The 26,410-nt window shown below is 49.0% G+C and overlaps 2 protein-coding genes across 2 annotated transcripts; both read right to left on the minus strand.

The window, feature by feature from the left end:
- Positions 1-1,671: 1,671 nt before the first annotated feature.
- On the minus strand, positions 1,672-2,586 carry LOC135382951 (uncharacterized). The gene has a single exon (XM_064612618.1). It carries the CDS (start codon positions 2,584-2,586, stop codon positions 1,672-1,674), a length of 915 nt encoding a protein of 304 aa, XP_064468688.1.
- An 88-nt stretch (positions 2,587-2,674) lies between these two features.
- Positions 2,675-5,788, minus strand: LOC135382952 (uncharacterized). The gene has a single exon (XM_064612619.1). It carries the CDS (start codon positions 5,786-5,788, stop codon positions 2,675-2,677), a length of 3,114 nt encoding a protein of 1,037 aa, XP_064468689.1.
- Between the last annotated feature and the right edge of the window lie 20,622 nt (positions 5,789-26,410).

Genomic DNA, 26,410 nt, shown 5'->3' on the forward strand with positions numbered 1-26,410 from the left:
GCTGTGTCTCGAAGCGGGACATCACTATTAATTCGCAATGACGGCGGCATATGGTACTGGGTTCTATAGGGGCCGAAGGTAAAAACGTTTTCCGGCTCATTGTTTCGACCGGCTCCGATAACCATGGTTCAGATCAACTACTTACCTACCTACCAACTTGGTAGCGTTTTACCAGCTACCTAGTCAACAGAACACAAATAGTCAATATAGACGACTCACATTCTCTTTCTTTATCAATTGACACTGGGGTACCTCAAGAAGACACTGGGGGACCTGGGGCCCATTTTCTTTTTACTTGTTATATAGACGACCTTCCGGCAGCAGTAACCACCAAAAGTATACTCTGTGCCGATGATACTGCATTATTCTTTACAGCACATGTATTGAAAACACATAGGAGGATATTCCTCAGTAATAAAAATGCTTGAATACAAATGCTCTCACGCCCAATCTCACAAAAACGAAATATATATGTTGTTTCCCTCGCTACGTAGAACTCTTAGCTTGAACAATTTTTCAGTATAGATAAGAAACTCTGAAATCGAGCGTCTCCATAGTATAAAATACCTCAGTATTATCTTTGACACTTTTTGGCACTGGAGGCCCGATATCAGGTATATATGTACTAGATATATGTACTAGATCACACGCATGTGGTATTTTGCTCAGAATAAGACACATGCTTCCAATACCAGTTGTGACATCACTGCACTTGTCCCTCGTACAATGTCATCGTATACAGGGTGTTTCCTTTTATCTGCAACAAATTTTCATAAAAAGGCGGGTGGCCTTAAGCGCGGACCCCATAACAAGCGACGCGCTGCAGAATTTGTCGCTGTCGCGTCTGGTCATGGCGCGACTTCCCGGTCCATTTGAGCAGCGACATTTCGTCGCCGAGAAATGCTGCTTTTGGAAAAGCAATGCTTATTTTATTCGAGCTAAGCTGTAAATTGTCATAAATACACCAAAATAGTATTTCATTCGTGAAAACGAGGAGAACTTGTAATGAAGGTGTTATGTAATATTCGCCGTAACGCAGTGGCGCTGCGGTTGGAGTTCCCAACGCCCCGCCCACTTCTTCGTCTGCTACTTTTGTTGGTTTCGGTTTGCGAAATGTCGAAAGCGCGCGCTTTACGTTCGAGGACGATGTCCCGAAACTACCAAATGATGTTGTTGCGGAAGGAGCAGCTTTTTCTTCGGATCCTGCTGTTACGCCTGTTGTGGCGACAGGCGGCTGAGCCGTCTTTACCCCGCTGGTGGGTCCGCGAAGAGTGGCTTTATCGGGGAACCGAGGGAGCCTACAACACAATGGTTAGTCCTCCACTTCTTTCCACCCCTTTAGTATATGGTTTAGGCCATATGTGAAATAAAGACTTTCTTACAGGATCCAACTCGTATGACTTGGGAGAGGTCTACTAAAGGCTTTGCTGCCAGGTGGCAATTTCAAAACTGTGTCGGTGCCGTGGATGGCAAACACGTGAACACCCAGGCACTGCCGCTGAGTGGATCAATGTATTACAACTACAAAGTAAGTAGTGCACAACTATAGTAGCTCCTATCCCCATCCTTTTTTCTTTTTTTTTGCTTCTGTCTCAAATGTTAAAACTGTGGGCGTGTGGTGAAGAAAGGCAGGCAGCAAAGTAGGAAGCCACAGTTTATTGGGCAGCGCGATCAGTGGCTGCCAGAGGACTGAACTGCCTGGCACAGAATGCCAGGGAAGCGCATGTCGCGCGGCGCGTAGCGGTGGCAACTTATTCTTCGTCGGCTGCCACAAGGCCCCCCCGCTAGGGACAGACAAGGGCTGTCCGACCAGTGCACCCGTTTAGGAGAGGGGGCAGGCGGAGCGGATGTGGAGGGTGGCGACGTCGGTGTAGGTGTCCGTGGTGGGGCGTCGGAGGCGTCTTCCGGAGCTGAGGAGGCCGCAATGGTAGGGCATTCGACGAAGGCAGGCTTGACTCGATCAGCGGATACGGTTTCAGGCTTTCCACGGATGGAAATGCGGAAAGTCTTCTCGCCCCTGCTGAGGATGGTGTGTGGCCCTGAATATGGAGGCGTGAGCGCCCGACGGACGGCGTCTGTGCGGAGAAAGACGTGTGTCTCTGTTGCGAGCTCCTGCGGGACGTGGACCTTGCGGGAGGAGTCCGTACGGGTGGGGGTCGGCCGAAGGGAGGCGAAGAAACGTTGGAGGCGTTGGAGATACTCCGCGGGGGCGGGCTGGTGTTGTGGAGGGACGAAGAAATCCGCGGGGAGCCGAAGAGCAGACCCGTACACAAGTTCGGCGGAGCTGCAGCCTAGGTCGGGCTTCAGGGCGGCACGGATGCCCAGGAGCACCCAATGGTCACGGTCCTCGCGAGCCATGAGCGCGGTCTTGAGGTGTCGGTGAAGGCGCTCGACGAGGCCGTTTGATGCAGGATGGTATGAAGTGGTGCGGAGCCTGGTGGTGCCGAGCAGCTTTGTGAAGGCGTTGAAGAGGCTGCTCTCAAACTGACGCCCTCTGTCAGTGGTGATCTGGGACGGGACGCCGAAACGGGGCACCCAGGATGATAGGAAGACCGATGCCACGGTTTCGGCTGACATGTCCGCCATTGGCGTAGCTTCGGGCCACCTGGTGTACCTGTCCACAGCAGTGAGTAGGTAACGGTACCCGGACGATGGAGGTAGGGGGCCGACGATGTCAAGGTGAACATGGTCGAAGCGGATGTCGGGTACGTCGAACTTGCCGATGGGTGTGAAAGTATGACGCTGAGCGCTGGCAGGATTGGCAGGCGCGGACCCAATCGCGGACGTCGCGGTTCATTGATGGCCAGACGAAACGGTCTGCGATGAGTCGCTGAGTTGCGCGTATCCCAGGATGTGCGAGATCGTGCATGGAGGCGAAGATGGGACGCCTTAATGCGGCAGGAACGAAAGGTCTTGGGCGTGAGGTTGATAGGTCGCAGGAGATGGGAAGCGGTTCGCCGGGGACAGGAAAATCCTGGAGGTGGAGGGAGGTGTTTTGATTGAGGCGTAGCCGCTTCAGCTCGTCGTCGTCAGCCTGGGCTGCGGCGAGGGCAGCGTGAGACACGGGCTGGGAGACGGCAGATAGTGACGGGAATCGGCTGAGAGCATCGGCCGGGCTGTTCAGGGTGCCTTTAACGTGCTGGATATCGGCACACATCTCCGCAAGGAAGGCCAGTTGCCGAATTTCCCTGGGAGAGTAGCGACTGCTGGCAGAGCGGAAGGCATACGTGAGGGCCTTATGGTCAGTGAAGATAGTGAACGATCGACCATCCAGGAAATGCCGAAAGTGCTTCACGGCAAGGTACGCGGCCAGCAGCTCTCGTCCGAAAGTGCTGTACCGTTGTTCGGGAGGTTTGAGGGCTTTTGAAAAGAAAGCGATCGGGCGCCAGGAGTCTTCAATCCGTTGTTGGAGGACTGCACCAACAGCTGTTCCTGAAGCATCCACCATCAGTGAGGTTGGAGCATCGTGCTTCGGGTGGAACAAACGGGTGCACGCCGCAAGATCGGCCTTGATCTTGGCGAAGGCTTCATCGGCTTCGGCATTCCAGGAGAAAGTTCTTGATTGTACTGTCGCCTTGGCCAGGATAAATTCCAGGGGGCGGAGGGTGGCGGCGCAGTGTGGAAGGAAGCGCCGATAAAAATTAATCAGACCCAGGAATCGGCGGAGCTGGCGGATGGATGTAGGCTTCGGATAATTGGTGATGGCATCGACCTTGTTGGCGAGTGGTGCGATGCCGGCGGGAGAGACTGTGTGGCCGAGGAACTCGATGGATGAGACGCCGAATTCGCATTTCTGGAGGTTCAGGACGATGCCGTGGGACTCGAGGCGCGCGAAAAGCTGTCGAAGGTGTTGAACGTGCTCTTCGGAACTCGTGCTCGCAACCAGTAAATCATCCATGTAGGCGAACACGAATGGGAGGCCTCGGACGACGGAATCAATGAACCTTTGAAAGGTTTGAGCCGCGTTGCGGAGTCCGAAGGGCATACGCGGGAACTCGAATAGACCGAAGGGGGTTGTTATAGCGGTCTTCCGGATATCTTCGGTTGCGACGGGGATTTGGTGGTACGCCTTCATGAGGTCGATCTTGCTGTAAAGGCGCGTGCCGTGCAAATTCACCGTGAAATCCTGCAACCGGGGCAGAGGATATCGGTCGGGCACGGTGACGAGATTTAGGGCACGGTAGTCCCCGCATGGCCGCCAGTCGCCGGTCTTTTTGGGTACCATATGTAACGCTGAGGACCAATTGCTTGAGGATGGTCTCGCGACGCCGATGGAGAGCATATGGTCGAACTCTGATCGGGCGATCTTTAGCTTTTCAGGAGCAAGAGGACGGGCGCGGGAGAAGATGGGTGGTCCTGTCGTTTCGATGTAGTGAACGACATCATGAATAACGGGTCGGTTCCAGTCGGGTGGTTGCGTGAGAGATGGAAATTCCTTAATGACGGCAGCGTAAGGAGAGGATAAGGCAGAAATGGGCACGCCTTGTTCACAGGAGACGGCGTCGACGGAAAGGGCTTGGACAGACAGATGGGTGCAGGTGTCGACCAAACGCTTGCGAGCAACGTCCACAGCGAGATTGAAGCGGTGAAGAAAATCCGCGCCCAGGATGGCCTGCTTGACGCCAGCCACGAGGAACAGCCACGGAAAATTTCGGCGAAGGCCGAGGTTCAGCGTGGCGGACTGCTGTCGGAAAACTGGTATGCCGGTGTCGTTGACAGCGGTGAGATAGAAAAGTGGAGGCCTGCGGCGGTCTGCGGGAGAGGCAGGGAGTACGCTCACGTCGGCGCCGGTGTCGACGAGAAACCGGGTACGGGACACCCTGTCAACGACGTAGAAGAGGCGGCTGCTCGCCGTGGTGGAGACGGTCGCAGCCATTACCGGTCTCCGGTCGCGTTTCCCGACCAGGTACAGGGCCTCGTGCAGCGGCGGGCTTCGGTACCAAAGCGCTGGTGGTACCAGCACGGGCCGATAGGCGGGTCTTCGGCAGTACGTCGAGGTGAACGCCTGCGGCTGGATGAACGGGAGCCGAAACGATGGCGCGGTCGAGGGCTGCGCGGCGCAACAGCGGACGCCACCATAGCAGATAGGCGCTCGAAATCCTCGCGGAGCTGGACAATGGGGTCCGCGGGCGGCAGAGCAGTGGGTGGACAGGCCTGAGGGTGTGGACGGATGGGAGGATTTGTGATTGCCGCAGGTGGAATTGCAGAGATGGAATGGGGGGGCAACCTCCATTACTTTGTCGGCCAGGAGTGCCAATTCCGGAAGCGAGAGTGTTGAAGCGGACGTGAGGATCATCTGGACCGTTGGTGGGAGTCGTTGTAGGAACAGCTGCTTCAGGAAGCTTGCATCGAACGTCACTGCTCGCTCTCCGAGAAGGTTCTGCATGTGACGCAGGAGTTCTGTTGGTCGGCGGTCGCCCAGATCTTCGGCTGACAAAAGCTCCTGGAAGCGCTTTCGCTCGGAGGCGGTGGTCCGTTCGAGCAAGGCAGCCTTGAGAGCGTCGTACGGGTTTGCGGCGGGGGGCGCGGTGAGAACATCGATGAGCTGGGCGGCAACTTCCTGGGGCAGGACGCTCACCACATGCCGAAACTTGGCCAGCTGGGAGGTGATGCCGCTCAACGCAAACTGGCATTCGACTAGTAAAAACCACACGGTGGGGTTGTGGCTCCAGAAAGGTGGTAAGCGAATGGCGTAGTGATGGATCGACGACGCTGTGGCACCTGCGTTGGGAGGCTCAGTGGGAGGCGGTGGGCCTGATGATGCATCGGTGGAGGGAACGTGCGCCATGGAACGCTGCAAGTACCGGGTCACCAAAAACTGTGGGCGTGTGGTGAAGAAAGGCAGGCAGCAAAGTAGGAAGCCACAGTTTATTGGGCAGCGCGATCAGTGGCTGCCAGAGGACTGAACTGCCTGGCACAGAATGCCAGGGAAGCGCATGTCGCGCGGCGCGTAGCGGTGGCAACTTATTCTTCGTCGGCTGCCACACTGCTTTTAACATGTGAGCCAGAAAGCTGACTACTGTTTGTTAGGCTACCAGTGCATTTGACTAGCTGACTTTGCGTTTCCGTTTTTAAAGCATCACTTCTCGGTCAATCTGATGGCAATAGAAGATGCTTCATATAGATTTCTCGCCGTATCCATCGGGGACTATGGGTCTCATTCCGACGGAGGAGTCTTCAAAAACTGCCCCATTGGACTGGCGTTTGAGGCTGGGGAATTTGATCTACCCTCGCCAAGGATGCTCCCTGGAAGTACTATAACAGTGCCATCGGTACTCGTTGGCGATGAAGCGTTTCAGCTTCGACCAGATTTTATGAGGCCCTACCCTGCTGGGTGCCTTGACAGGAGCAGACGAATATTCAATTATCGACTGAGCAGGGCTAGGTCAGTCCTGAGGCTGTGTGTTTAAGGTATAATTATACACTAACATAACCTCCTCTTACCAGACGATACATCGAAAATTCGTTCGGTATCCTTGCTTCTCGGTGGAGTTTATTTCGGAGACCTCTCTGCCTGTATCCAGAAAATGTGACACGTGTTGTCCAGGCATGTGTTGTGCTACACAACTATCTGCTGACTGAAGAAGATCCGACTGATCTCAGCAGTTATTAATAGTCCTCCAGGTCATACATTCTGTCGCGCATAATTAATTTTGCCAGAACGTCAACTCAACTTTTTTTGGCGGTCCATTTGCAATGGGTGACACGTATGCAATAACTGGATTGGAACAGCTGAAAAAATCGTTCCTTTTGCTCAAGTAGGATTCGCAGATTTCACTGATGCTTCTGGTTAGGGGGAGGAAGTCACCTGGAGGTTGGATGCCAGAAACAAGCCAGCAGGTGCATTCTCAAGGGCCCATCGGTCTTCTGCCAGGAACTTTTGTCGGGATGCAGCGGAAGTCAGATTTCTCTTAACTCAGAGTGTTCTCTTAACTCAGTTCTCTTAACAGAGACTACAGTGTGACGTTTTACACTAGCTACATCCATGGTTTGGATCTAAGTGGTGTGCAAAGTTTATAACTTTCTGTATATGTCCTGATGCATGTAACTTCACCTCACTTCTGTGTTACTGTTAGGATCCTTTTCCACTCCCAGAACTAATGTGTGACTACATAAACTGCACATCAGCTATCGTAGCATTTGCATAGCTGAACACACTTTAATGACTAGTTGAGCATACAACCCGTGTGGCAGACATAGCATTGTAGCTGTATATTTCATGGCGCATCAAACTAAATCTCAATGCAAAGTGCACAGCTCAGTAACTTTACTGACTGGATCTTGTCACAACCTCGAGTTTACTTGTAGGAACATATGTTACGCAAGGTTAAAAAGTAAAAGCTGACATGTTGACTGGTTAGTATAGTAGGTGATCAAAATTAAGCTTTTCAATAATTATAAAAAACAAGTCGTAGACGAAGACTGCTTGTGCAGCTTATGCTACTCATGAACCACAAGCTCACACTTTTTCCGTTCTTGGAATGTCTGAACTACCTGAAACATCATCAGCTCGCATTTGTGGCGTTCACCGGCAGGTAGCTCTCCCAAGAGTTGAGCGAGGTATTCACATACTGGGTTGGCATGGCTCGAGATCTGCCCCAGGCGCCTGTCAGCATCAGCGAGGGTACTGCAGACCAGTTTAATTGTCTCGTCAAATGCGCTCTATTTCCTCTTCCGAGGATTTGATGACACGTTTGCTGCACTGCTTGCATTGGTGTCACTGTGTTGCCCAGTTCCAGCTGTACTTGTAGTAGCGTAATCGTCTGCAGCATCCCGTGTTGCTTGGGTCACTGGGACATCATCGGCCATGCCATCATCAAGCTGCAAGCTGGCGTCAGATGGGAAGGCAGACGTGGTGGCTGGTGGTGGCTGGCTGCCCGCTGTGCTACCGTGGCCAGACACTGCTGCCTGTGTTGCATTGCCTTGCTTCTGTGCAACATTCCACACTGCCCTATTGAAAGTGCAAGCAGTGTCACTGACAAATCCAAATAATGCGAATAAAGAACGCGAGGTCCGCTGACAGATCCGCTCCTGTGTCATGATTCATGAGAAACACGGTGAATGGTGTTGTGTCATTCTTAGCAAGCAAGCATTCATTACAAAGTGGAGAGCTGTATCCACACTAATGTGCAATCAACGTACAAAGGTACAAATAGCCAACTTTCCTTACACGCGGTGCTGAATGTTATACTTGAGAAATATTAGCTGCTGAAAATATTTCCACTTAACGACAACCAGTGCACATGCAATGTCCGCTTCACCCCCGACGCTCGTCTGTTTTCGTGCTTCTTTGTAGCTTCTCCGAAATTGGTCCCCGAGCATCTTCCAAATGAGTTTGCATTTGCTTGCAACAGCCAAAACAAAAATAGGCATTAGTCACCACGTAAACTGCAGCGTTTCAACGTGCAGAACAGCTGGATCTCAGTTTGTTCTCAAGCTATTGTGTACAAGCACGAAAGAGAACTTTTAAATGTCTCAAATCGAAACTCACCGTCCTCCTTCATTGCGTCCGCAGCTTCGTTCCACAACACCCGAGCAAGATTTCGGTTGCTGTGTTCGGGGTGACGTTTGTTCCATAGAGGTTCCCGACAACGCACAAGTTCAATAAGAAACTCATTTCGTCGGCGAGTTCGCTCTCATGTTCGGACTGTTTAGCAGCCTGCGAACCACACGGATCGACGTCCATGCTTGTTGCGCGCCAAAACACGGCTGCTTGCCCTCTCCACAGTTTCCCTTGCCCACGCGTTCAGTTCTTGTTTCACGCCTCCAAATCTAGCTGGCTTTGTCAAACAACAAGCATGCTACAAATATCTACTGGAAGTAGATGCAGAAATATTGAGCCGCGACAAAGCTTTTTTGACGATCGCGTGACGGCAGTGACGTCCATTTTGTCGCTTCTCGCGTGTATCTGCCGCGTGTCGCTTGTTATGGGATTCGGGCTTTAGGGCGGTTTTGGTTTTGTCATTGGATTACTCGACGGGGCTGCTACTAGGAAACTATTTTTTTTTCTCAATTATTAATCAACAGAGATATTTAATCAACTTTTTCATTATTGACTTTTGAGAGCACATTGCAATTGCAATATTAAAGCATGATCACCACATGATCCGCTCCAGCCACCTATGAAGCACAAAGTAATCTCACCGCGTGCTGTAGACCCAAGTATTTCACCTCGGCCGCCCGCTGGAAACAGAAAGTGATCGCCAAAAGAGCGACAGTGACGTTGATATCTCCGCCCTCACTTAGCGTCACAGAAAAACGTCACACGCGATGTTGGCAAACCATTATCGCTGCGTGTTTCACGATCTTTGTTTTGCTTTTCTTTTTTCTTTCCTTTCGTTCCTTCATGTGTTCGCAGTCGCTTGCCGTATAAGTCATTTCATCCTGCCGATCACGGCTCTTGCCCTTCCCCGGTACGATAACGGCTGATATGTAGTGGTGAAGCGCAAAGCTCATTGCAAGAAAAAAAGAAAAAACAAAACAAAACAAAGACCGCGAAACTTTACACTTCTCTGTGAGGCTAAGCGAGGGCGCAGATATCGACGTCACCATCGCTCTTTTGGCGATCACTTAGGGCCAGTTCACACTTAACGACGCCCGACGCGGCGTCGTGCGCGGGGCGACGGAAGTAGAGGCGCATTTCCGCCGCCCCGTCAGCGCGCACGATTTTCATGTTCCCACCACAGTGGCCTTCCGTCGTACAAAGCAGACGAAAAATCAGGGGGCGTGGCCGTTCTGTGGCACCCAATTGGTCGCCAGCTGTCGTTCTCGGCAGCTCTCGCCGACGTCGTGAAAGCAGTTCGGCATGGCAGTTTTTTTCTTTTTTTTTCTTTTTTAGCTCAACGTCTCTCCTCTCCCGACTCCGGAAATGCGCGTCTATTTCCGCCGCCCGCTCACGACGCCGCGTCGGGCGTCGTCAAGTGAGAACTGGTCCTTAAGGTGTGCTACAGACGGCAGAGCTCAAATAATTAGGTCTGTGGTTCGCGCTGCGATTACTTTCGTGCTTCGTCAGTGGTTCGGGCGCATCGTGTGAATCTGATTCAAAGTTGAAAGTTGATTCAAATATCTCTGTTCATTAGTCGCCTAATTGAGAACAAATACGGCTTCTCAGTAGCAGCCCCGTAGAGTAATCTAATGGCGAAAGTAAAAGCGTCCTAAGGCAACTCGCCTTTTTATGAAAATTTGTTGCAGATAAAAGGAAACACTCTGTATATTGCGTAGAATTATGGGGGCACACTTACAAATATTATCATTACCTTTGAACTTCTACAAAAACGTATCGTCCATGTAATCAAATTACATTTGCTTACAAAAGCTCAATTGTCTTTAAAACTCCAAAAAATTTACCATCCGAGCAGCTGTGCTTTGAAAGGTGTATTTTGCTTATTCGTAAGTGCACGCTCATTTGTTGCTGAATTGCAATTCTCTGCTGTAACTCGTATAAGCAGATCTGCATTACTCCATCATTTCAATGTTCAACGGTTTAGAAATGTATACGGTAAACGATTGTTTAGAGCCGACTTCACCAAAACTGGTTAACTTTGAACCGAGATCAATCGTTGCTAAAACTTGAAATTAACGCTCAATTTTTTTTTCGCAAAGGCTAGTTGGTGACATGATTAATGTTTCAGTAATAATAACTGCCTTTTGTGAAGCACAATTAAGCGTTAAATTCATGTTAAGCGACGGTTGATCTCGGTTCAAGTGCTAGTCGGCGTTGGTGAAACCGGGCCCTAGTCATAATCAAATGGAACTGGCTACCAGTGTCTGTTGTGACGTCAGCTAAATTCCAATTTGCTGTTAGGAGATACCTATCTCACATAGATAACCTGGACTGAATGAACTAGTAGGATTACGTAACATGCAGAATTGTGTAAATGATGGCCCTTCCCTTGTAGTCATTTACAGATTTGCTGTATGTGTATACTTTATACAGGGTGTTTCATCTAACGTGATAGAAAATTCTACCCGGCGATGTACTCGCCGGAGGATTGGGGGAATCTCATCAATTACCCTGTGGAAACTTTTGACACCCTTAAGAAGGCTTTGGGCAATTTTTAATTGCGGGAATTTTTTTTTTCAGTTGAACTTTGGAAGTTGTCAAGCGAACCTCATTTTTCTTACAGAAGTATGAAGTCGTCCACGTATAACCACAGACCGAACAAACACTATGCACGGTATCGCAACAGAAATCGTCGCAAAAAAAAACGAGTAAAATTTATGCTTAACCTGCCTGCTCGACTGTCGCAAAGGGCAGCGCACGGGAGATGCGGGGAGAGGAGGAAATGTTCCCGCCTCTTGTTCTACCTTTCTTTCCCCTGCTTTGACCTTCATGTTGGTGACAATCGTCTTGTCAGAAAGGAAACAAAACATCCTCTTATCACAATGAAGGCAAAAGGCGGGGACACTTCCGTCTCGGTAGGATCTCATATCCTCCAAACGCCCATTTCCACCGACATCCCAAATCAACCAAAAGCTCATTTCCTCCGAAAAGATATTCGGAGGTTCTGGGCTTTCGGTTGATCTGGGGAGGCGGGTGGCAGTGGCCCATATCCCCCAAATGCTCTTTTCATCCGAGCGTCCAGAACCACCGAAAGCGAGATACTTGAAAGGGCACGCTTCCCTTGTTTTTCAGGGAGAGGAGGAAGGGTGATCGGTTCCCAAGTCTGCGGGAATCCAATGTACAGCTCGAAGCAGAGTTAATTGGAACGCCACTTCGACTGGCGGAGCTAAAGTCGGGAAGAGAGCAACCCTAGCGGCTCTTACGAGAAATAAGGGCAAATAGTGTTTCGACTGCCCCACTTGTGCTGCGGGGGTGTCCGCCTTGCCATGAGCTGTTGACTCGGCATTGCCCGCAGCTATGTTTATCATTGCGATGTTTGTTTGTGTTTGCGGCGATTATGTGAAGGTGTATTCCGGCCGATATGCGATTGATACACGCGAAGGTGGTCGCGTTCGCTCAGTGGGGCATTTTTAGATTTGTAATAAAACAAATGAGGATGCATGGCGTCTAGTGGCAAATTTATTGGATATGCTGTCCACCTTTGCGTGTATCAATGAAATAACAGCATCGCATTCGCGTGATATCGGCCGGCATACACCTTTACATAATCGCCTCAAACCCAAACAAACCTCGCGATGATAACTACAGTTGAGGGGAATGCCGAGTCAACAACTCATGACAAGGCGGACACCCTCGTAACATAATGGCAAATCCGGGTGGTCATTTCGTGGCAACTTTTTTTTTGCCAGATTCCAAACAGTCATGTTCGCTTGGTTAAAGCGAAGCAATCTCGCATGTTCGCGTGGCGCTTTCCGAGCGCCAGGAATTTGCCAGAGCTTTTTTTCCACACGGTCTCGAAACGATCGAGCAGCGGGTTGCCCAACTATATCCGGTGTCGTCAAATCCGCACTGCAACGGTGGCGAGTGCCCTCACTGGCCCGCACGTCGAAGTTCACGCACACGAGGGAACCCGAAGACGGGCGACAGCGATGGCCCTAGCGTGGTCCAAGTGTACGAACTCTGCCCTAATTCAAAAGGGACGAGGCGAGCCTGATCTTTATCCTGATCCTAAAACCGCTAGATCCCTGGCACTCATGTTCGGGTGGCAACTGTCAAGTGATCAAGCTCGTGCGCCGACCTAGCAATTTCCGAGCTCTAGGCCGTGTTACCATAAAATAACCACACGAATTCGCCATAAGTTGGACAGTCGAAAACATTATTTCCCTTTATTTCTCCTAAGCGCCGCTAGGGTGGCGCTCTTCCCAGTTCGGCGGTCGAAGTGGCGTTCCAGTTAAGTCTGCTTTGAGCTGTACTTCCTGCAACTCACCAGAGAGGGTCAGTGACCCTAGCCGTCACGTGGATCCCTGGCTGCTCCTCATTCGGTGCTCGAAATGTTCTGTAGCGTGATGTATGCGGTCCGCTGACTTCTATAGCTTCTTTTGTTCCCGTGCTTAATAATTCTCCTTAGAGATGTAACAGATATGACTGATATAAAAATGAGAGCTGATGCACGAAATCTATATTAAAGAAGTCTGAGCTTGGGTGGGTAGGTGGTGGCGGTTGTGGTGGTGACGAAAAACCGGCTTGGGTGGGTAGAAATGACACGACACTCGGTGTGTACAAATGAGATCACCTTCAAGAAGTGATCTGAACAGAGAGATATTTCGAAAATGAATTTTATTCGCATGCACGTTGCTGACGGGAGAAGCACTATCTTCGGAAGCTCAAGCAGGTCCGCGTCATGAGGCACGGAAAAAGAACATGGTGGGAATGGTATGTTTTGTATCTGGAAAATATAGAGGGACGGCGGAAAACTCACAAACCTCAAGCACCTAAATCTGAGGAGATTGACACTTGAGACGATATGTTAGTTTCATGCATTCATGCTGCTTGAAACCTCTTTTCTAGGGATTGTTTGAGCCGATTAATAGCGTATTTTCTGAACGTCTGAACTGTATGAACAGAAAGCATAAAGCAAAGTAAAGTAAAGGAGGAGGTCCCTTTTGTGAGCTTTTTCGGCGCCATGGGCGCTTTGTTACTATTGGCTTTTCACTATGATACCTACACAGTGCCTGGGCCCCAATCACTCACATAGAAAATATCTCTCTATTGGGTTCGGATCACTTCTTGAACGCGATCCACATCAATAATACATTTCCTTGTCAAACTTCACTTGAGTCAGTTCCAGGAACTATATTGGATTCCCTCGCACCCTTCCTCCTCTCCCTGACAAACGGGGGAAGCGTGTCCTTTCAGGTATCCCGCTTTCGGTGGTTCTGGGCGCTCGGATGAAAACAGCATTTGGAGGATATGGGTCACTGCCACCCGCGTGCCCAGATCAACCGAAAGCCAGAACCTCCGAACATTTTTTTTTTCGGATGAAATGAGCTTTTGGTTGAATTGGGACGTCGGTGGAAATTGGCACTTGGAGGATATGGGGCCTAACCTTCCGTCTCTACCCAAGCAGCACAATGTGCTGAAAGTCGAGTGGAATAGGGGTGGACGGGAAGGTGGAAGGCCTTGAACAGACTCTTGAAACTAAAGAACATTGAGAAGACGCATACCGTCCACCTATACTGCACTCGACTTCCAGTACATTGTGCTGCTTGAGTACACTCTAAAAACAGAGCTTCACCGCATAGCATGCTCTGCGCCAACCATTGCCACGAATGATAGAGTTATCACTTCTGATTCGACGAGAGAGTGCGGCTTATGCCTTTTTGTGGCAATTTGGATGTATGGTAATTGCCACAAAAACGCGTACGCCTCCGTCTCTCCTCGAATCAAGAGCGGTAACCCTATCATTCGCGGCAATGATTGGCGCATGACGTGCTATGCGGTGAAGTTCTGTTTTTATGGTGTAGACAAGGATGTCGAACCGCAAAGAATACGGGTTCGGTTCGGGTACTCGTTGCTTGTATTTCGTTCCGGTTCAGTTCCGGTTCGGCAACGCAAAAAATCGAACCGATTCGCGAACCGGTTCAACGCTTCTATTTTATATCTCCTTAAAGCTGCTTTTATGAGGAAATGCGGTTCCTAATAGCTTACTGCTGTTGTCTGCACTGACGTTTTTAGTGGTCAGGTACTCCCTTTAGCGAGAGAAAGGAGAAGTGGATCAACGTTTATTGCAGATGGAGCCCACGCTGATAAAGCGGTGTAGTTCTGCTACTTTCTGTTCCCGAAATCTCTTTTTTCACACGCACAGTGGTCAGCAAGATACACTTAAAGGAAGCCTAATAAGATGGACAGCATTGCATAGACGACGATAGTTGCCGGCAAACTGCATTCGCTGTGTGAATCGATCTGAAACCGTACTGAAGCATGTCCAAATAAGTATGCTAGCCTTGCTCTATCCGAGCTCAAAGCATGTAGCAGTTCATCCACAACACAAAGGCAATGTGCCACGACACAACTGAACTACCAATAAGCAGAACTATGTACATTTAATTTCCAAACGTTACGTTCACGTTCTGCGTACGCTGCTTCTCCACTTCTCATGTTCCTGACTTGTTTAATTGTTACTGCTCACGTGCAAAAGGAAATGTTGGGCGCACATATTCGTCCTATAGAGCTACTGAACTGCCCTACTATTTCTGCTTCATTCGTCCGCGTGGCGCATCCTTTCTCAGGAGCAGACGCCGCAGCTCGTGCGTGGGGCGCTAGCCGCGGCTCTCACAAGGACTACCGCGCTTCAACGCGTTAAAAAAGGCGATGAAACTATACTTACTATACGTCCTCGTTTGATTGCTAGGTGAAAATTTGCGAAATCAATTATGTGTGATGACGATACCAATGTACCCTCCTTCGGGGATTGAGAGGAATTCTTATGCTGACTTCTTTTATGTCCGAACCGTTTTGTTGCGAACCGGTTACCGCTATTATTTTGTATGGTTCTGCTCCGGTTCAGATTCAACAGTGTCATGAAAATCTCGGTTCGGTTTCGAGTTCGGTTCGACACCCTGCACTCGACACACACTTGGCGAGTGATTCTTTGCGAAAATCCAGCAGGCGGGATAGCAGCAGGCATAGTTTTTTAGGATCGTGCTAGCTTTCGCTATGATCCGTATGGTCTCCCACAGTACTTAATCTCTGTATGTTAGCAAACAAAAGCAATAAATAATGGATGCGTTATAGTGTCCAGTACATTCCACCAGACAAATTTGTGCAGTGTGTTATCACTATAAACATTTTGGCTCATGCTTGTAACACTTCTCATGAACGTATGTAAATCAATTCATTAGATTTTCAAACTATGAAGAACATTCATTTAATGCCTTCTGGGCAAGAGCAGCGAACAATCTTGTAACAAACAAACAACAACAGATGTATTCTGATGATGAGGTGGGAGGTTTACCACTCTAGGAGTGGAACGCTACACCATAGCTAGGAGGTCTAATATGAGTGGTGAGAATGATGAGGAATGACGATGATGAGCGATGACGATGAGAGATGACGGGGATGATCGGAGCAGTAATAGCGATCCTGACCGTGATCGTGATGGTGGGAATGTCCGAGAGCGCTGTGGGGGTCACAATGAGCCCTAGTATATTGTAACAAAGAAAAATACGTTGCAACTCTGGTACTACACTTCTAAGTTACTGAATGCATGAGGCCACGAACAACACAGAAGGAAGGAAAATTCCTGCGAAGCAGTCGCATAAAGCACTCCCGCACCATATACACTAGGAAGTCATTTCAATTCCTTTGTCAGGAACCATTCATGTGCGAGTTCGGAGCGCGGTCAGTGTCATGGGGGACATTCAAACGTTGACATCACTGCGGGTTGGTCGAAAAATTTAGGGGACGGTTAGAAAATTGTAAAACGATTTTCAGCGTCAGCTGTGTGTGAATCAATGTTTAACGCTCTATAACTGCTCGTTCGCTTGCACACCTGTGGGTCACGCGACGCGTGTATTCAGTTGTAAAATATCACCCGCGTACAGATTTTCAGCGACAGCTCCCGCCGCATATTGAGACAGGCGCGTCAAATTTTAATGTGTGATAGAGAGAAACAAAAATTCCATAGTTGGACGTCAAGTTGGTTTTGTGGACTGCTTTCACAAAAAATTTCATGCTGAGAACATTTCATTGTCACAGATCAGAACAAAAACTAGCATGCACAAGGGTTGATGCCTACTGAATGTACTTCCAAAATAGTTTGGCCGAATACCCTATATTTGCTGTCAAATCGGGTTTCTGGTTTCCCGTCCCATCGTCCGCTTGAACAGCTGTCGTCATGGTCAGCTTTCGCTTTGGCTCTTCTTGACTTTTTTACTTGCCCGCATGTTTCGCAATCGTCACTCGTCAGGGTGAAAGCGAAATCGAGAGACGCCTGCACGTACGGGCTTCTTTGTCTTCGTTTGAGCATCAACTTTTTTTTCTTTTCCTCTAGCTGGTCAGTACACACAACTCCGTCTAAGTTGTCACTTTGGGAGAGATGCAGTGCTAGAAAATTGCATTCCGAGAATCGCGGAACACCCCTCCCTAAAGTCGGGTATACCCAGTGTTGTACCCGTTACCAAAACACGGTATCGTGATACCGATACTCGTTACCTGAGTGAAAAGTATCGGAATACCGATATCGATACTTTTATTTGAAAGTAGCGGAGTACCGCTACCGTTACTTAACAAAAGTAACGTCGATACTTAACCGATACTTTTGCTGGAAATACGAATAATTTGAGTGAGCATCAAGGCTTGGCTTACGCTAATGCGCCATTTGTATGACAGCAAATTGTAGACAGAGCTTTGCAACAGAACAGCAGGATATTTATTAAGCAGTTTATACATTTCGATTAACTTTGAGTAACAGCTGGCGCTCGAAGTTGTCGTCTGTCATCCTAGTGCGCTTCCTAGTCAGCGTGTCAGCACACACGCTGAACAGGCGCTCCACCGAAGCACTAGAGGGTACTGCCGTGTTGACTCTTCTGAAGACACGGTGGAGGTTAGGAAAGGATTCTTTGAGAGACGCGAGTGGGAAATGCTCGGGCACCAAAAGGAATCGTGAGAGCTTTTCATCGCCAGACGGGGTCAACGAGGCAGCGTTCCCGAAAGCAAAAAAGTCGTCGTTCGTGCCATTTTGCACGTCAGCTGACTCCTCTTCCGGCTCTTGGCGGTCCAGGCAGCGTTTCAGTCTTTCCTTGACCAATTCAATGACGATCTTTCGTGTCTCTTCGTCCGTGATCCAGGATACTTTGAATTTCGGTAGCACCACGGACGCTACCAGGAGGTCATCATTATGCATCAGGGGATGAAACCTGCAGAATTTGCGCATGACATGTTAGTACAGTGCGCCAATGCTCCACACACGTATCAGCTACCCATACACTAATTTTCTGAATGCCTTCAAGAAGAGCAGCCAGCAAGGGGACCACAGTATCTCAGTCCCTTCATGGCCTGGTACTCAAGCATTCTCTTTAGAACAGCAATCGTTGGGAGGAGGTACCCATGTACATATTTTTGTCGCCCTGAAGAATGTCCAAAGCCCGTGCTAGAGGCTTCATAACCTGTGAATCATCGCATTTCGTAAACGAAGCATAACCATAAGTTCCCTAAAATGACTACAGCTCATCTACAGTTGCAGCGTATTGCACAGAATGCCGTCTACCTACCCCACAGTACTCCTCTATAAACTGAAGTCGTTTGGAGCTTGGAACAGGGGAGCCCGAGTAAACTCAGTAAGGCGTTTAAGTCAACTCCCTGCCTCTTGAGCTTCAGGATACCCTCAAGAGAATCGAAGAACGAATTCCACCTAGTGGGTACAGGTCTGGCCAGGTAGCCACCACAGTGCCTCCTAATAATGTCTGCAGCAGCTGCTGATTGACCTTGCTTGTTCCATAGGGCAGTGCATTTCCTGACGGCACTTTTGGCAGCCCTGGAAATTCAGAATCCTGCTCTGCGCGAGCAGCGTCGTGCGTAGCCACTAAGTTCAGGTATGCGCTGTGCTGCGGTGATGCGGCCGGCAGGCGGACGCCAACGTCTTCAATGTTGTCCATTAGGCTGGTTATATCAATGGCCGCATCATCAGCACAGTCCGCTTCCTCCTCCTCCGCTCCATAAAGCCTAGTAAATATGGATTGTACGTACGTTAGACAGCGTTCCACGTGTGAGCGTTCCAAGTAGAAGCACAGAAGGCGCGAATCACGAGCGTACCTGAGGCTTTGAGGAAGTTTGAAGCGTTGTCAGTGATAACTTTCGTCACTTTACCGTGGATTCCGTACTCTTGAAATACTTGTGAGAGGGAATCCGCCAGCCTGTCATACGTTACTCTGCCAGTGAGCCGTCGAAGAGCAAGTGCAGGCAGATTTCTTTCAAGGGTACAGGGATCCAACCAGAGTACCATGATTACCGAGGAAGGTCCTGGAGAGCGAAACATTGACAGCACGTTTATCAGAAATGCTGAAAATACACAATTTAGCACTTTCACGATCAGACAAGCACAGGGGTTGACCTCGAAATCCCCGATCTCGAAATTCCCGTTGCAAAATAAATTAAATCACCCCGGTTGCTTTATATCAGCAGTTTCCATGGACTTTCAACCGCCTTTGAACGTACCGATAAAAAATGCCGTGTGCCGATTTTCTTATCTGTGCACGTGGAAGTAAACAGAAATAAACAGAGAAATCATTTTTTTACACGCCTATACCAAAAAAGTATGAAGTACACCAAAGCCTGCAGGCATTATACCTGTGGAAGCTGGTCCAATAGTCTGCTGTGACAGCAACGTGCTCTACGCCGCTGAGAGTGTGAATAAGCTGCTGCTATCTTCTCCTCAAACCTTTCACTGAGTCGTGTCATGAGGATGCGCCGTGTCATCAGCTTCGACGTTGGGGCCAGTGTTTCTAATAGTGCACGAAACGCTGGGCTCATCAACCACAGAGAACGTGTGTAGGCCTTCGATGACGAAGTCTTCGACAAGCCTGTCCATATTTTCCCCTGCGAAACCTTTTGATTGAAAACATCCAACCGCTGCTGTTTCATGGGGCTTTCTTTGCTCGTATCACAGGGACGTTTCCTACTGAGGAGGCTGTTAAGCTCAGCCTGCTTGCATGGATGAACGTTCTGCAAAAACAAGCATGGTATTCTGTTGTCACAACCATAACCTGCTATTACCAGCATGATGAGAATTTAAGAGATAACAAAAAAAAGCTACAAAGAAAATTATGAAAGCCTAGGCGCAGTCAGACAAGATGATAGTACACGTAATACACAAAACGCCGTAATTAATGCAAAATAATATTACAGACGTACCTTCACGTGTTTCTTTAGGTTGGACGTTGAAGTCTTGGCCCCACACATGAGCTTTTCTGCCCGCAGACAGAGGAGACATTTGAAAACCAGGCTGCCGTTTTCTTTTCATCCTTATACTCGAACATGCTTGCTAGAGCAGGCCATGGTCTCTCCATTGCGGGCAGCGGACAGAGGCCGATGTGGCATACGTTAGTGTAGGGCACCGTCTTTTGTAACCCTTTCTAACCCATAATCGTCCGCCATTTGGGGGCATGGAGCAGGTTCGCGACCAGTGAATTTCAGGAATTGTGGGCGACTTACAAAAGCCGGAGGTTCCGGAGGTCGCGCCCGCTGACTCTTCTTGTGAAAAGATGATTCTTTGGGACTCTGACCCAGAAGCACACCCTTCGTTCAATGTTCCTCGGCAGATACAAACAAGAGCTTTGCACCATCTGGATAGCTCCACGTAACTCACATTTGTCAACCGATAGCCTCCTAACAGGTCACCCACACCTATCTTCCCCTCTTTCTCTGCGGTCTCCTTCTGGGGAATCCGCTCTCCCACTCCTCACGTCGTGCTACTTTTTTTTTTCTGCACGATGTAAAAGGAAAATCTTTTGGCCTTGTGGACGTTCTCACATGCCTTGCCCTTGTCACAATCCCCATTCGCAGAAACAAAGCGAAGTCCAACGAACTATGAAACGTGTCCGTGGTTAACCACACCACAGTATCTGTGAGCTTGGTTGGGCGCTGTTGAAAGTATCGGTATCGGTAACGATACGGGTATCGCGTTACCTAAAATTTGTAACGAAATACTTTTCCGATACTGATTTGAAAAAGTATCGCGATACCCACTTCGATACCGAAAAAAGTATCGATTACAGTAACGGCGTTACTTGTAACGCCGTTACGTACAACAATGGGTATACCTGCATATCCCGTAGGTGCAATGCATTGCACCACGTTTTTCGGCCTAAATCGGCCTTCATGTCGCACGGCAGGCTCACTGTAAAAGGAAAGCAATGTGTTGTGCTGGAAGCTACACAACAGGCTTTCGATTTGACATTGAACTGGGTCCCGTCTGCGATCCAAGAACGCTACATCCGTGCCGCCTTTGCTAACTATGGGAATGTGGTAGAAACCAAACAAGATCACATGGTTTGACCCTGAGCTGGCAATCTCGGAACATTCTCTCAGTCTCTGAAGCTACGCTTGAAGAGGGATATCACAGCAATGGATGTTCCGCACTTGATCACTATCTGTGGCTGTCAAGTCTTCTGTTGTGTAAAGACAGGCCGCAACTCTGCCTACGCTGTAAACAGCTAGGGCCACATACGCCGCGAAATGCCGTGTAGTCCCAGTGTGGCTCCTGTTGGCGCCTTGGCCATGAGAGAGCACTTTGCCTGAGGTCTTACGCGGCCATGGTTGGCTATTTCGGATCACGATAACGACTTTAGGGACGATATCGAGTACCAAGCCGACGCCGTGAAGGAGCAACGCCCTCCAGATCCATCGGCTGACACGTATATGCCTTGTGACAGTCCTAGAGGTAGCAAGTAAATCAGCAGGGCTGAAGCAGTAGCTGCATCACATGCTCCTGTAGTTGCTTCAGGATTAGGAACAGCAAGCACCTGTTGATGGGGAGCTTAATGTCACCAGGGGGGATCGCATGGGTCCTTCATCATGGGCTGAAGTGATGGACAGCGAGGACTCATCGACAAAGAGGAGACATTCGTCTCCAGCTGGAGCAGCCATGAAGTCAATAAGGACCTCAACTGGCCCTTCAATCGAAACAGCAGGAAGCTACAGCTCCGATCTTGTCTCCGTCTCGCTGTCTATGGATTTCGATGGAGCCTGCGGTAACGTGGATGACTGTGGTGGAAGTGAAGCCACACAGTGGACAGCGGTGACACCTAAGCGTGGTCGGCGCAATCGTCATTCTTCAACATAGAAGGTACAAAAATTGCCACTATTAATGTTCGTGGCCTCTGTAGCCGCGAAAAAATGTTTTTTACGTGCTACAGTTCGCGAAAGCCAGATTGTTAGACATTGTTGCTGTCCAGGAAACTAAGATATCCCTTGAGCGACTAAATGTCGCGCGTGGGGAGTTCGCGAAATGCTACAGTATATTTTATGCGTTCTCGCGGGGAGTTTGTGTGGGTGTTTCTCGATGTTCAGGCGAAGTTTAGATTGTCTTGAATTTGGTGATATTGAAGGTAGAGCTGGTGAATTCCTAATTGTCGACTTTCGTGTCGGTACGCAAAAAATGCAGGAGTAATTAATTGGTGCATTCTTTTCGCTTGCACTAGATTGCACTACCGTGGACTCCACGCAAGACCGGTTATTGGGTGCTTCACTTTCCTGCTGAAAGGAACTTTATTAGTAATGCCCTTTCTTCTAACAGGAAAGCGCAGCACGCAAACAACCCAGTTTGGATCTACAATCTCAATCCTGTGACGGACACGTGCCGGTTAAGAAAGTTACCTCAGAAAGTACAACCGGTACACAGCCGTAACCCTCTGGTAACAGCCGTAACAGTTATCAAATAGCAAGCACAGCGATCGCCATCGCCAAATTTCAGCTGGTACAAAGCCGTCACATCGGTATGAAACGGCTTTGTGCCCGCTGAATAATATGTGTGCCTCCTAACCCGTGTAGTCCTGTGCTTGTTGAATAATGCGTGTGCCGGATGAAAATGTGTGCTTTCGTTGAGCGTACTACGTTGATCTGCCGATGAGGAGCGACATGGCACCCCGTACTCTTCTGCAGTGCATTCCTCCGTGCTTTCTAGCCAGTTGTAGCGTTGTAACCTCGCCTTTGAGAATGATGATAACCGTGCTTTTTTAAGTACAGGTGTAATGTTTGCTTAAGGTAAGTCAACCTAGCTGTGCCGCATCGTTGGACGCCTGAGTTTTACTTGTGTTGAACCATTGAAGTACATTCTGTTGCAGACGGTGGACGCATTGGAAATGGTGACAGGAGAAGATCGGCTACATCGGTGAAGCGACGATGTACATTACAAGCGAGGCTAATTGTATTCTTTCGTTAGGTGACTGTGGGACTATATCGACTGCGAGGACGTGAGTTACAAAATGGTATACTATTGCAGCATTCACGTTGGAACAATACCAGTGTGATATTAACTTCGGCTTCTTTACAGGTTGTTTCTTGTTTCAATGGTCACACATACGTGTGCAAAATTGCAACTGCTTCTCACATCGAAGCGTGTCTGGTGCCACTTGGTTGAACAATTGTTCATCGACCATTTCGTTTGAGGAATTGTCGCGTTCGTCACTAAGGATGATCTTGATTGAGCTTTGCAGTGCCAGCCTGTTCGAAGTTTCGAGGATTGTGTGTTCGATATTTGGAGGACTGCCTGGTGCATCGAATGGGTTGTGTGTCCGTGCAATGTGCGCTCCATATGTGTGTGTTGGGCTTAGTGAACCCTGTATGCTTTTCCTTCGGAAAATGATGATGTACTGGACGCAATTTTTAGGTATATGCACGCCAATAAAATCTGGTGTTTCGAGTTCGATGCCCTTGGTGCACTTTCTTCCTTTCTTTTTCTGTTTTCTTTTTTCGCGAAGCCTGGAGGTCATTTTTCTGTTAGGGAACTCGAGAGGCACAATGTATCTGGCGTATTAGTGGGTACAAGTAACCTTTCAATACGTCCGGTATACTGTGGCTCCTGGCGTCAGCAGGAATGTCGTATCAGTTGTTTCAGGGAGCACAGAGCACCTGCAGCTTTCGGAGGCACCGCGGGCCCCTTCAAGTGATCTGGCACATTTTTTTTAAAGAAATGTGCCAGTTGATCAGACGGCACCTATCCGTCACTGGGTTTAGAGTGTAGTGCAGGAGGTGCAAGCGAAAAGAATGCACCTAATATATACGCCCATAGCACACCCGAGAGCAGAGCAGCTTTGTTCCTGTAGCTTTCACCGCCCTGCAACAGCTGTCGTGAAACTACTATTCTGGGAGATTTCAATTGTGTGTTGAACCCCGGAGACAGAATTGGGAGAGTAGCTCGTACTGATTGTAGTGTGCAGGGCTTGCGGACAATAGAGAAGAATGGCTTTGCTGATATAGGAGAATCTGCCACAGGTTACCCTATATCGTATATGCACAATCAAGCTTCCACGTGGGCGCGGCTCGACAGGATTTATGTTAATTTTCGTGTATGTGGAGATGTGTGCTACGCTTTAGATCCAGCACATTTCACTGATCATAGGTGTGTGTCCCTCATTGTGCCGGGTCGGCACAATCACTGGAGAACTATTGACTATGCTAGATGGAAGCTAAATCATTCTCTCTTGTCCGAGAAAGCTCTTGCGACCTTTGCCACCCACCAGATCACTACGGTCCGGGCTACACCCCACATTGTGGTCGGGTGGGAAGAATTCCAATGTACTGTAAAAGACTAGGCGATAAGGATCAGATTGTCTTTCGAGAGATCTGGACAAGTCAGAGGCTTACAGAGGAAACTGCGTGACCTTATAGAATTAGAAACCCGTCAGCCAGGATCTTGTGCAGACGACATTCAGTCTGTGCAGAGGGACATTGAGTCTTTCATGTACACGAAATATGCTGGCTGGCGCTGCCGTGCGCGCTCGATCGCAAAAGCACCTTGACGGAGAGAGGCATTCAAAATATTTTCTGGGCGCAGAATTTTAAAGCATGCACTAGATAATCGCGATTCGGGTGCTGCTAATGTTGCTGACCCAAGTGCCATAACAGGGTCGCTTCTAGACTACTTTAGGGGTATTTTTGGTCACCGCGCACCTATTGTGTCTGGCAGAGTAGCCTCAGATCTCCTCAACAGTGTGCCTCAGCTTTCTGGAGAGGTTACACATAGCATCACTCAAGAGGAAGTGGCTAGGGCGATAGGTGCATTAAACAGAGGAAAGTCACCCGGTCCTGACGGACTCACTGCAGAATTTTATAAAACGTTCAGTTCCGTTCTCTCGCCGTTGTTGACATCTGTGTTCAATGAAGCTTTAAGTCGTAGTGTACTGCCTGCATCTTTTGGTACAGCCCGCACTGTACTAATTCCAAACAGAACGGATCCTGTCACGAGGCGGAAAGCAGAGAATTATCGTCCCATTCCTCTGACTAGTGTGGATTATAAGACATTAGCGGAAATCTTCACAGAGCGTCTGCAGTCTGTTGTTAGCGATATTGTCGGAGAACATCACGCGCATGGAATTAGAGGTCGTACTATCTTTCCAAACGTACACACGGCACGTTCGATTGTGGATTGTTGTACACTTCTGCAAATGTCTGTAGGCATGATGCAGCTTGACCTCGAGAAGCCTTTTGACAAAGTAAGCCATGATTTTCTGTTTAGCATCTTAAATCATGTGAGATTACGGGATACTATACTGAAGTGGATTCGGATGTGTTACCACAATGTGGGCACCCGACTTCTTGTGAGCGGGGTTGCATCTGCTCCAGTTAGTGTTCTGCGATTAAACATGGAAGTCAGAGAAAAGGTTAGCCAGCTGTAGGACTCGAACCCACATCCAGAAGATGTGGGTTCGAGTCCTACAGCTGGCTAACCTTTTCTCTGACTTCCATCTTTCATCATTAATTTCTTAGGCAATTTGAGGCTTTGTATGTGTTTGTCCTTTCTATGTTGTTCCGGCCTCAGAACATCAGTTCTCTCACGTAGAGTTCTGTATTCAGGGGTGCCTTATGTCGCCCAGTCTGTTTTCGACATATCTAGAACCTTTGTCGATCGATTCTTCTGTATAAACTTAGACGGGGTTTTGTACGAAAATGTTACAGCATAAAAGTGCACGCATATGCCGACGATGTTACCCTGTTCTATTCCACTCCGGGTGAAGCGTGTCGCATGGTTGCGCATGTTCGTAAATTCTGCTCTGCGTCAGGAGCGCTGGTGAATTGGGCAAAGAGCTCGGGGGCCTGGCTAGGGGTAGCTCCTAATTCAAGTATGCAGTGTGCTGGGCTGTTGTGGTCAAGGTACCTTGATGTTCCCCTGGACAAGGCTCGTTGTTCGGCGGCTTTCATTTGGTGGTCTTCATTTGGTTCGCCTTTTTGCTAGACAGTTGGTGTGGCGCGTTAGCTTCCTTCATGAGGAAGAAATTCCCTTCTTGAGCCATTGTATCAGTACGTTCTTAAAAGATGAGCTCCCCTGTGTAGTTGTCTCTATAGTGTATGACAACGCACTCTTCATCTGGAGATTTTACAAGGAAGTAGCTGACGCAATACACTTTCGCACGCAAGCGTTTCTTGCTCGATTTTATCTTGCAGTCGTCACGTCGAACCCTGTATTGGGCTATTATTCATTCTGTCTTCCCGCTTCCGTAATACAGGCAAATTTTTGGTACAGGACCTGGAGAGGATGTGCTTGCATGCGTGAAACGTATGCCTGCAGAACCTAAGGTGAAAGATTTTTTCTTACGTCTGCATGCAGGCACACTACCTACGCGTATGGCTGAGGAAGCGAGGCTTCGTTGTTGCGTTTAACAACTTCAACTGTAGGTTATGCCCAGAGGAGGACAGCATCGAATATGCTTTTCTCTCCTGTCGACGCAGTGTTCTTCTGGGACGTCTTCCAGCGAGTTTTCAGAAAGAATGTCTACTTATGTCCGCGTAGTCTCCGTTTCCTGCTTCTCAGGCCTGACAGTGAGCTCTGTAGGATGTTCTTGTCTTGCTGGG

This window comes from Ornithodoros turicata, chromosome 2, assembly GCF_037126465.1.
Source record: "Ornithodoros turicata isolate Travis chromosome 2, ASM3712646v1, whole genome shotgun sequence".
Taxonomy (NCBI): Eukaryota; Metazoa; Arthropoda; class Arachnida; order Ixodida; family Argasidae; genus Ornithodoros; species Ornithodoros turicata.